We start from the raw sequence: 12241 nt of genomic DNA, 5'->3' as shown, positions 1-12241 counted from the left end.
AGTTTTCACAGCATGCAGCATAACAGTTTGCAGAACACAAAAGAATTGTAATATTCCTTGCTGACAAATCGCGCTGAAATTCAAGATAGAAACAAACGAAAATTGTAGTAGCGCTTTAGTTACGTTAAACAAAGATTTTCAGTATTTCTTTACAGTTTCAAGCCTGAAAATTCAGGTCTTAAACTATTTAACCCAATTTTTCCAAAATCATTTTTTTGCTTTTCTTCCTAAAACTTTTTGAGCGCGAAACGGTAGAGTAGGAGACGTAAATTGGACTGCACTTTTTTGAATTTTGAACAGTGAAACGTAAGTTTTGTAGAAAATTACTTTTTGTTCGCAGCTAGTCTTCTGCTAGATGAACTGGTCTTTTGAGGAGAAAGGCTCGGTTTTTTTTAGAAGAGGTGAATAAATGAAAGACAAGTATTTGAAGAAATATGGATTTTATTTCTATGTTCGCTGAGAATAACCTCTCATTTTTTCGGGAAGTTTGTTATTAGTTTACGTTGACCTCAGATGTTTGAAAGCTTTTGAATATCATTTTTAAAGAAAATTTAATTTATGTTTGTTTTTCAAAATCATGCAACTGATGGAGTCAGGGTGTTATAACAATATATTTGGTTATATCAAAAAAGATTTGTTTTCAGATTACAGCTGCATGCTTTTGCAAAAGGGGTGATAGAATTCTGCTACCTGTCTATGAATTTTTTGAAAAAAAGTTGGCCCTGCGGTAGGCTGAGCTCGCCATTTTCGCTTTTTGTATAAATTTTTAATTCTTAGCATATCACTATTTTATGCTTATCAGAAGTTCCGGTTCAAGTTGTTAACGTCTTTAGTTTAAATCGAAATTGGTTCGACGAACACATTATGAAACTACACTTAAAATGGTATGCTTTTTATCCATTTTTTTAGTTTTTTCAATTGGCGTTTTTAAAATTCTGCTAGAACCATGGGAAGTAATATTTAAGGAGACCAAATAGAAAACATTCTGAAATTAGTGTTTTTTTCCATTTCTAACAATTATTCTATGTGGAAAAATTATTGTAGCATTAGTAATAATTATTACTCAATACTTTTGATTGATACTTGATTTCAGTTTATCAGTCATCTACGTATGCCTTCAGTGTTTTCATTTTCATCACCATAAACGGCTGGACATTAGATGAGAATAATTCTGGAATGTACTTCAAACTGGATTTTTCAAATTTGATTCGTTTTGATTTATTTTCCGATGTTATGTCTAAAATCTTGGATATGCAAAGAGGTGTTTTTTTTCGAAAGTTTTCACAGCGAGCAGCATACCTGTTTGCAGAACACAGAAGAATTGTAATGTTAGATAACACAGAGGAAACATTTTTCAGCAATTGATTTCCATTATTTCATTACAATATTGCAGAAGCTCGATCAAACTATTGGATCAAAATAAGATATGAATTTTTAATTTGAGAAAATATAGCTGGAAATGGAATGTAATAGAAAGCATGTTTAAATGCTCGTTATTGCTTCTTAATGACAGATTGCGCTGAAATTTATGATAGAAACAAACGGGAAAAGAGCCTAAAATTCACTGTTTAAACTATACTCCCAAAAGTTTCTAAAATCAATTCTTTTGCTTTCTCTTAAAACATTGTTCAAAAAACATTTCTATCGGTCTCTCTGTTTTCGGCAGGTTAAAAGCTATTGTGTCAATCATTTTTATCTGTATCAAAAAATCTGGGTAATTTAGCTTTCGGAAAATAGCAGAGAAAAACAAATTTGATAATCTCAACCTAAAAACAGAGAAATGTAATCTTTTCTAGATTCTAGAGTTGTTTTTGCAATAAATTCCTCTAATTTCAAAAGAAAAAATTGAGAAACATGGAGACGTAAAGAAACAGGTTTCAGAAGCAATGAACCTCAATTCAACCAAGTTCATTATTAAAAAAAAAGAACGAAATGTTTTGTCTTTTTCATATGTAATCTTTATAATGTCAGAGCAGATGGTTCAAGATAATCTTGTCTAATATAATCAAATTAAGATTGAATTGAGAGCTAGAGGCTGTATGGGATGCTAGTTTAAAAATTTTAATACATATGTTCATATTCTTTTGAAAATGAGAGTTATTTTTCACTTATCTTCGAACTGCTCTTTTCCAGTCTTTGGACGTTTCTGTAAACTGAAAAACAAAATGTTTTATAGACTCCTCATCTGAAATTTTTTCTGAAAGAAAGAGACGTTTTCTTTTCTTTTTCAGCTCTCATAAAAATTATTAAATTTTCCAATCTTTTTAAAATGCTCTTACTTTAAGGACTGAAAGGACCCTAAAGTAGAATTTTCGTATAACCAATTTTCCTCGAAGCTATTAAATATGATACTTTAAGAACAGCTTTCAACGTTCTTTTATATGTCAGAAAGAGGGAGAGAGAGAGAGAGAAAATTGTCAGAAATAATAAAAAGTTTGAAAAATTACCTAAGTTAGCAAAATTTTCAAGCGGAAAATTTCGGCTTCTAATTAGTTCAACGCCACAAGTTTTTCTTATTAAATCTAGCTGTTGACACAGTTGTGAGATTTTTTAAAAAATGAAATAAGCCATTAGGCCATTATGCTCATGGAACATCAAAAATGACAAAATATTTCGAAAGAAAATTGAGTTCAAATTTCAGTTTCACGATTACCGATACAATTGTCCCAAGAATTCCACCGCTTTTTGAGAACAGACAATGAAAACTTTAATGATCGATTGAACGTCCAATACCAAAACTGTGTTTTTAAATCTCGCTGAAAATATTGCCAGATTAAAAAAAATGGCAAAATACTTCGAAAAACTTCACAAAGGTCAAAAAAGTGTCAATTTTACGAATGACAATACCATTGCCTCCAGAAGCACACACCAAGGATTTCAGAAAAAAAACAATCAAGACGATATTTAACGGTGAGGAACTGCGAGTAAAGATGAGATGCCAAAAACACTTTTTTTGGTCTCGGGATTTGTATTGTGTCTGGGCGCTTGTGTGGTTGTAATTGTGTCGTTGTGTTTGCAATAAGAAAATAGAAGAATTGCTAATTGTTTTCCGCAAATTGTTTCAAAATAAGGCCAAAAATGTGCGTTTTTAAGTCTCTTTGATGATATATCTGCAAGAGTTTCAAAATGAATCGTCCCATTATGCTCATAAAGAGTTAAAAAAAATTAATAAAAAGGTCGAAGTTTAGTATAAAAACTACAGTTACCGATACAAGTGCCTCAAAAAGTCCTAGCGTATATTCATGGAAAAAAACCATTTTGTGAGGGGCAGTTTTGTTGATGGTTTAGACCCCCTCATCCACTACGTCAGGTTTTTGTTTCAAATAAAATTTGCCGCCAACTTTTTAATGTCAAATAAATACCTTTTTCTTCCATAATTCAAAACAACTGAAATAAAGAATGGTAGGAGTCGCCCCTTTTAAATAATTTATAATTGAAGCAAAATTTAAAAACCGCAATGAATTGATTTTCAAAAGCTCCGTTTCCTCCGGAACATAAACAAATTTTTCAAGGTACAAAAATAGCATTTTTAAGAATGTTATAGCATGTCATTGAAGAGCTGCTGAATTAAGTTATGTTGACGCAGCTTTCATTGAGAGTTTTCTTAATAATGATATTGAAGGTGACCTTCAGTTTAGTTATTGCATATTTCAGGTTACCTGTAATCGTCTACGACGCGTAATAAGGTCAGAAGAAAATTTAAAAACTTCAAGAATCGAATTTTCTTTGAGTGAAAAAGTAGTCTTTTCAAGGATTGATTGAAATTTTCAATAGCTTTTAATAGTACCACTTGCTCCATCTCTCCACAAAAGAAATCTATCGACCAAAATTAACTTATCTAAAAAGCCGGGCTGTAATCACAAAAGCGTTGTTGGTGCTGCCAATGGGAAATCATAGGTGTAAGGAAACTATCAATTTCCTAAGCGATAGTGAAAGATGTGTTTTCAGATTAGCTCTTTGAAACTTGTGTCTACACTCTTCTTGTAAATGTTTGAACCATGACTGCAGATGAGGCCTTGATCACGTGTTACAATCCGGGATGCCAGGAGAAGAAATACTTGGCCAGTCAGAACTCGGAGTCGGCCTGTCGTTTTCACCCCAAGATGCCAATTTTCCACGACGGAATTAAACGGTGGCCTTGTTGCAAGAAGAGTTCCTGTGACTTCTCGACTCTTCTTTCTTATCCTGGCTGCATCCAGGGGCCTCATAATCCGGAGAAACCTGAGCTCGTTGTACCTGGAAAGCCAGTTGAAGATTCTAGTGATGGGGTTGAAAGTGCCAAAAATAAAAGTGAGCAAAATTTTTGATATTTGAATGTAAAAATTCAGGCTTAATGTAAAGGGAGCCTGTTGGAAATGCGCAGCGTTTCTGAATTGTTTTTTTTTGTAGACGGCTGTGATTGAGTTTAATAACCGTACATGACCCCAAATTAAATTGTGCTATAAAAATAGGAAAAATTTACCCTTACTGTCAGGCTTACTGGTAGCTAAACTTGAACAAGTTATGCCACACGGAGAGCCTGCAGTTAAAATTTTTCATTTGGAAATTATGTACTGAGAATTTCTGAACTCTCTTTAGTGAAAGAAGCGAGCATAGCAGAACAGATATTCAGCTCACCTCCTCCGAAACCTAAAGAAGTTGTAACAGTTGAACGAAACCCATCAGAGACCATGACGAAGCTTACAACCACCATTATGCCTTCTTTGAAAGCGGCCCTGGAAAAACTAGCCTCAGCTCAGCAAACTTCAAAGCCTAGTATTGGTGATGTCTCTACTGTGAGTGATCCAACTCAAATGATGCAGTGTGAGAATTTTGGGTGCAGTGTCAAAATTTCGCGCGAGGAGATGGAACAGAAAGACTGCAGTTTAATTGAAGATTGCTTACATCATCCTAAACCTCCAATTTTTCATGAAGGTTAGTTGAAAAAGTATTAGTGAATACACGCCCCAAAATATTTCATTTGACCTGTCACGTTTTTAATCAAACATAGTGTTAATGTCTCCCCTGGAACGTACCAAAAGTCAACGCCTTTTCGAAATTTCCGAGATTTGGAAATTATTTAGTGCATAAGAAACGTTAGAGGCGGTTGCGGTAATTTGTATTTCCGATTTAAAAACGTATTTATTTAATGTTACACCTGCGAAAAAGGCACGCCATCTGAACCGACGGGGTTGCATTTAATGTACCGTGGTTTAAATATTAGGCTACTATTTTTTAAAAAATAGCAACACTGAATAATTGCTTGATAACCAAAAAATTAATTATACGTGTCTGTCTATGCTCAAGATAATTGTTAATGGGAAATATATGTATTAATAGCCGCCCTCATCTTCTCAGCCGGCTATTATAGCGCTCCTATTTTTTTTTACAATTCAAAGAATTTGAATTGTATTGGGGCGCTGTCTTTTTTTTCTTTTTAAGATCTGTTCACACATTTTCATGATTTTTGAAGTCAAATTGGAGTACTGATTTTGGTCACGCCGAAACAGGAAATGGAGCGAAAAAGCGAGTGGTTTTGCGGCGTGAATTTTTTTTTTCGCTCTAATTTTAAAGTAGAGTGAGGAAACGGCGTTTGAACAAAAATTCGGTTTCTCGCTAGTGGTTTTTTTGTTCACATGCGGCAATTTCACTTTGATTTTTACTGTTTTTTCAATCTTTTGGATAGGATTTTTTTCTAAATAGTTTTCTCAATCCTTTAACAGCTCATTCCAGGCCTAGATTTTTGTTTGAATTGAATTTTTATTTCTCGCTAGTGGTTTTTTGTTCACATGCGGAATTTTGACATTGATTTTCTGTTTTTTTTTTCTGGTTTTTATCTGATTTTATAAAAATGGTTTTCTCAGTTCACTCATAGTCCATTCTAGGTCTAGTTTTTCTGTTTAGTCAATGAAAATTCTTGGAATTGTACGTCAGTACTTGTCCTGCTATGTTTTTTTTACTTCGTCGAATACTAAAATGTTTCGCTTTACCTCATTTTGCCGCTTTTTCAACATTTTGCGTGATATCTTTTTGACTTCTCTAGGCTAGTTTCTCTCTTCTCTCATTCTGCTAAAAGTGATTTTGAACATCAGTTGCTCAGCAAAGCAGTTCAAAATGAACAGAGTCAGTATAAAAAACTGAAGTCAGAAGTAGAAACGGGATAAACCCATAAAGCCCAATTTTAGATGCCCGCTATTTGAACGTCGTTCCTATAAGTCTTAGTTACCATCTCTAATGCTTATTGGTATTGTTAGTAGTCCCTGTAGCCTCTCTCTAAGAAACAGAAGTACGTTATGTTCAACTACGAAATGCCATCAAAGTAAATCGGACTTAAAAAATGTTTTTGTGCAAAAATCTTTTTTTCAATATCTTCTATTCTTTCAATACCAATCATGCTTATTGGAATCAACGGCGGCTATTTTCAGGCAATCTGCCGGGTATGTTTCCGTTGTCATTTGTTTGTAAGTGGTGGTAATTTCTATCAAAAATTTGGTTGCTTCGTAACTCCTTCGGCACTTGGGATCATCGAAAACAAATTTTGATCATGATCTCAGAATTTTGTATAGAACGTTAAAAAAGAATACTAGATCTGCTTTGAGTAGCTCTACATCACTAGATCTCATTGGTTTGACCGCAAGACATTATGATCATGATCTGAGCTTTGGGTTCTGATTTGCATGGTTCTGATAGTAGCTGGAAGAATCTTACTTGGTTAGTTTCTGTTTAGGCCTGCAGTATTGGGGTTGTTGTCAGAAGAAACATACTGATTTTGAGAAAATGAGGAACCAACCAGGCTGTACTTACGGCAAACACAAATGGACGAAAGGAGTCACAAAAGCCAAGTGCAGATTTGATCACTTCGATAATCCCAAATTACTCACACTTAATATATACGCCAAGAACTCAAGTCCAGGAGATTGCTCATTTGAAGCTAATAGCTGTAAACTGAGAGTGCGTGTTGTGTATGGAGTTGACAGGCAGGAATTTGAAAGGGAATTCGACCTTTTCGGCACGATTGATCCAAGGTTGGTGTACACTAGTTTTATATTTTCACCACCCTCATTAACGTCGAGTTTGACGAAAAATGATTTCTATAGATGCCAATCACGGAATATTCTTTTCATAATACTGTTTGCGCCTCCGTTAGTTACCAAATCAACTAATAACATAGGTTGGTTTTACTCATTAAATTTCCTGATTGTGATGTGAGCTCTGATTGTTGTTGAGCTACTGCGAATCATTATGAAAAATAAAATGCGGGCTTGGTAATAATTATCAGACTGGCTGTAGTCTGGCGGAGCTCTTGGAAGTATGAGCTCAATTCTTTGGTAACTTAACTTGCCTGCTTTTAAATTTTAAACCATGGATTTCTAAGTGGTCTAGTATAAAATGATCTGATTTTCTTGAGATGATGACTATGCTGTTGTCTTGTAATAACCAGTGTGTGAAAATCTACGGACTCACAATTTGAGCGAAACAACCAAATTTTAATTATTCTTCTAAAGTAATTAGCAAATTGATTTTGTTTTAGCAAATGCTGTGTGAATTTGAATGCTACCAAAATTGAAGTGAAATTGAGCAAAAGCCCGCTACAGCCTTGGAAAGCGATTGAAGTTTTGCCCGAGCAGTGAACTGTCAATTGTTACACTGATCTGTGGTTTTGTAAAGTCTACCTGAAGTCAATTAAATTTTCTCATCTTTTCTCGAATTAGCAGTGTAGCGCGATTGAGCTAGAGCTTTAAGTTGCCAAATAATTATTCAGCAACAACTTTACGTTTCATTAAAAAATGGCTTATATTTTTATTAGAAGCGGGTGTAACTCATTTAAGCTTCTCTTCTAGTGGTAAAATGTTCACGGATTGTTATGAGTACGATTTTGGCATTGAATGAAAATCCGTACTCAAACAGCTTTTTATTAGACCTGAAAAGTGCGCAATCAAATTTTAGGTTATTGAGTCCGTTACTCTATCCCATATAATAGAACAACTATGCAAAAAACGCTGAAAAATTCAAATAAAATGTTAAAAGCTACTTAAAAATTCTGTTCTATCCAGAAAGTTTGATACTGTTGCTTTGATTTGCAATGAAAATTTCTGATGAGATGTTGTTAATAGCGACCTGTTACGTTTGAGCAGAAATCTAAACTGTGATAGCTCCTTTAAGCAAATTATTTAAACAGATTAATTGAGCAGTTTGCGAAAACAGAAAATTGGAGAAACCGATGTAGCAATTTCAGAAACTGAACACAAAACACGTGGAATATTTGGTTTGCATTTCAAAATTTCAAGAGTTTTTTTCTCACTTGGCAGCTAAAATAAATTCATCTGAATGTTTGCATTGTTTGTGCAAAATTCTCAATTCGAAGTTGATCGGTTCTCGGCGCAATTCAGGAGTACTATATGAGTCGGTTTATATTTGTGATACAATTCCTATATTTAAGACTTTATGGAACGTTTTTGAAGTCCCCGAGGTAGATCTGACCTATGAATTCAGATTTGTTCTCAAAATAGGGAAAATATGAATACAGAGGTTTTTGTACTTCAGACGATTTGTTGGGCCGTTTTAATTTTGTGTGTTAATGTAAAAACTGTTGATTGACAGCAGAACTCAAAAAGCTGTTGCCAGGAGATTTTGATGTTTAAAAACAGGTATCTTTGGTCTCGGGTAGCTCAATTTGGATTCAAGAATTGAATATTAGAGTTTGATTAAATTTTATGAGAATATTCAGTTAAAACGTTTTGAGGTGACTGAAAATTATTTGCGAACAATTTTTCCCCGAGGAAGTTTTTTTTTGCAGTTTATCTCGAAGAATTAGAAATTTGTGTTTTGTAATGAGATCAAGGCAATTTTTAGGATATAAAAGCTTTCGATTTATGCTGGTTGTTGTCGCAAGATGTGCCTTTTGAGAAACAAGATTCTTTGAGAAATTATCTACCAGTAAGAAGTTAACTTGGCTACGTTTTCTTCAGCATTCAATTTTAGTTGGAAGCTTAAAATTTCGTACCAAAGGGGTAATTCGAAATCAATCGCTTCCCAGCTCAATTCGAATTGCTAATTAGTCCGTTTATGTTAGTGGTACGAGCATTTTATTTTAGATTTTGTAGAATGTTCTTGACTGCCCCTATTTAGATCTTGCATATGAATTAAGATTTAATTTCAGTATTGGGAATGCATCAAAATGGTGGGGATGTAGTACCTCAGGCTATTTGTTTGGCCATTTAAGAAACACTTGATCAATTTTTCAGTGTTTCTTGCTAAATCTTATTGATAAATTTTTGTTTGTTAGTGCCAACATTGTTGCCCGTAAGTAGAACTCAAAAGGCTGGTGTCAGAAGATTGTGATGTTTGAAAAGAGGTATCCGTTGTCCCGGTATTTCAATTTGGATTCAAAAAGTAAACTTGAGAATTGGAGTAAATTTTATAAGAATATTCAGTTTTATAAGAATAAGAATATTCAGTTTTATAAGAATAAGAATATTCAGTTGAATTATTTATTAGCAAATTTAATGAAGAAATGAGGCTCTTAATGATGAGGCTCTTGATGAGGATCTTCACAAAACAAATAAGAAGAAAAATTTCTTGCCTTGTTTTCTCAGCGGTTAGAAAGTAGTACTTTCATTTGAATGCAGACAGCAAAAGACCGAATTTCATTATTGATGATGATGGATTTTCACAAGTTATGGCGCATAAATTTTTCTGTTTATTATACATTTGTAGTTTTAAAAATGCAATCATATAACAATTCAAAGACTGCTAAAGGTTGTTTGAAGTTTAGTTTCGAAGAGACTCCTCAGGCTGAGTTGCGCAACCCAAGCCAGCTATGATGAGACTGACTTGAGTAGCGCAATGAGGTACCAGACTATTCAGACCAAAAATCTGGTCCGATCAGAGCGACCAACTTTAGTGGAGCACATGAGATTTCAGACCCACTAATGTGAGTCACTAGGTGTTCCAGACACGTGGGTGACGCACTTGTGTAGAATACCCAATTCTGCCGTTCAATAGTTCTTGTGGGACTGGTTGATTTCTTTGTCTGGGCAACCTGCTCTTGATCACTATCCAGACTCTGGAGGGGTTCTGATCAGACCGTAGAGTACACACTATATCCAAACTAGTAGCTTCCAGACTCTGCCATTGGGACACGCTTCCGTGCACGTTTTAAGTTAATTTGAGCGAAGCTGGCTTGGGTGGCGCACCTCAAACTGGGTCCTTTTAAATTGAAATCAATTCAAGTGATTTTAATTAAAAAGATCTGTTTCAGATGTTCTTTGCATTGTTAAAATTCCTTTGAATCTGTATTTTGTCTTGGCCAAATCAAGTGGTTACCGCTTAATTGTTCCGACCCACTTTATTGGGGGAGGAACTATTTAATCAATTATTTTTTTTGTTCAGTCAATTTTCGCCAATCGATTTATTCATTTTACAGGATTGTAAGTGGCATCATTACAAAACTTGTCAAGCGCAGAATTTCAAATAAGGAAGATTTTTTGAATTTTGCTTTTTTTCCGAGGAGTTTCAGAGGTTTATAAATTTGTGAACGTTAGCCTAACTTCCGGTCTTTTGTCCACGTTTTTCGTAATTTTTGGATAAATTTTGATCAGTTTTCGATAATTTATCAAAATTGTTTACAATAGTCTCTTTGGTTTTACATTTAAAGATAAAAGATAGCTGGTAATAGTTTGAACAAACTGTTTTGGCAAAATTTTTGCTAAATATTCAAAAATTTAGTTTTCTAAAAAATAGCATCAAATATGCCTATTTGGCCCACTTTGTACAGTTTGATCGGTGCTGCAGACATAAAAACTGCTGACACACTTTGCCTTCACTCAGATATGGGCAAATTGTACCTCCGGTTCAAAAAAGTTTTGGAAATATCATTTTTGCGGTCTTCGATAATTTAAATCAATATTCATAAAAAATGCTTAGTTTATTTTTGATACATTAAGATTTTTGGTTGCCAAAAAACTATTACGAAATATTTTAGAACAATTACGTTTTCCGAGCCGTTATAGCAAGACAAGTTTTCGTCTCATTGTTGAGTTTTGTGATGAAAAATGATTCGGATTGCATTTTGGGTCTGTCATTTTTGAATCAATTTTGTCCCAATTACTAGAAAGTCTTTTATTATTTGAAGGTTCAATTATTAAGAGGATACTATACAATCCAGTATGGCCTAATGGAATAATAGTGTGTTTTATGATTCAAGCTCGTGGTTGTTAGGCTCCGACAAATTATTTTGGCAATCTTTTAACTAATTCTTGATATTTTCAAACATTTAATGTTATTTTTGTGGTCTTATTGCTAAGTCTGTTTAATCTAATTTCTGATTGGGTATCTAGAGAGCTATTAGAGACATTATCAAATGCTTTCAGTTGATACAATGCTTTTGTAATATAACTCGATAAGTATCTAAAATTCATCATTTATTTTTGATAACTTATTGTTCAAACTAAATGTTTCAGTAACATTTGGTGCATTTTTTGTTTTAATGGAGAAACGGCAGAAGCGAAATCCTTTTTCGTATAGTTTTTGAAATTTTATAGTTCAAAAATTATTTGACTTTTGATGTTGCGCTGTATGTTGCGCTGACCAGAATGATTTCACATCAATCCTCAATTATTGACAGCTCAATAGTACAAGCAAGAGAAAGGCCAATGAAGATGCAACACCGTTTGCATGAAAATGTATGCAAAATTTTGCTTGTATTAAGAGTTGATTTGTAGTCTTTTGAGTTAGTCTCTCTAATGACATGTACAATTGGCTTCATAAGCAATAAAGAGTTATTTTTTTCAGTTGAAAAATTACTTGTAATTTCTGAAATAAACAGTTCTTAAAGTTTGTTTTCAAAAATAATTAAAGTTTTTTAAGATTTGCCAGTTTCAAACTTTTTTTTTGCACTATTCAAACGTAGCCTCATTAATAAAGAGGTCGCATTATTTTTCAAGTCAACTATAATGTAAACCTAATTGTTTTTAAATTAATTAATTGTTTTTCGGCGTTGATACAACGAGCTTTTATAATTTTTCGATTTATTTGCACTTATTCCAATTTTTTATGTTCTCTTTTTCTGTCTTGTCACATCATCATTATTTTGTCTTATTAATGATCAGTCGCAAATCTCATCAATGGCGTTGAAATAAGAGAGAATTGATTATATTCTGTATTTTTGATGAGTAGATTTTGATCTCACAAGCTTCGACACTGTTTCCTCGCAAAATTGAATTGACTTCTTGATTTTCGCCTGTGTTTGTTCTTGACATTC

The 12241-nt window shown here is 33.7% G+C and overlaps 1 protein-coding gene across 1 annotated transcript; it reads left to right on the top strand.

The window, feature by feature from the left end:
- The first annotated feature begins 3914 nt into the window (after positions 1-3914).
- Positions 3915-7681, top strand: LOC142341557 (cysteine and histidine-rich domain-containing protein 1-like). Its single transcript, XM_075392584.1, has 4 exons — positions 3915-4290; positions 4579-4914; positions 6707-7004; positions 7511-7681. Exons 1-4 carry the CDS (start codon positions 3999-4001, stop codon positions 7608-7610), a joined length of 1026 nt encoding a protein of 341 aa, XP_075248699.1. The 5' UTR covers positions 3915-3998; the 3' UTR covers positions 7611-7681.
- The last annotated feature ends 4560 nt before the right edge of the window (positions 7682-12241 follow it).

This window comes from Convolutriloba macropyga, chromosome 6 (genome assembly GCF_964194025.1).
Source record: "Convolutriloba macropyga chromosome 6, txConMacr16.3, whole genome shotgun sequence".
Lineage (NCBI taxonomy): Eukaryota > Metazoa > Xenacoelomorpha > Acoela > Convolutidae > Convolutriloba > Convolutriloba macropyga.
This window is presented reverse-complemented; position numbering and strand designations above follow the sequence as displayed.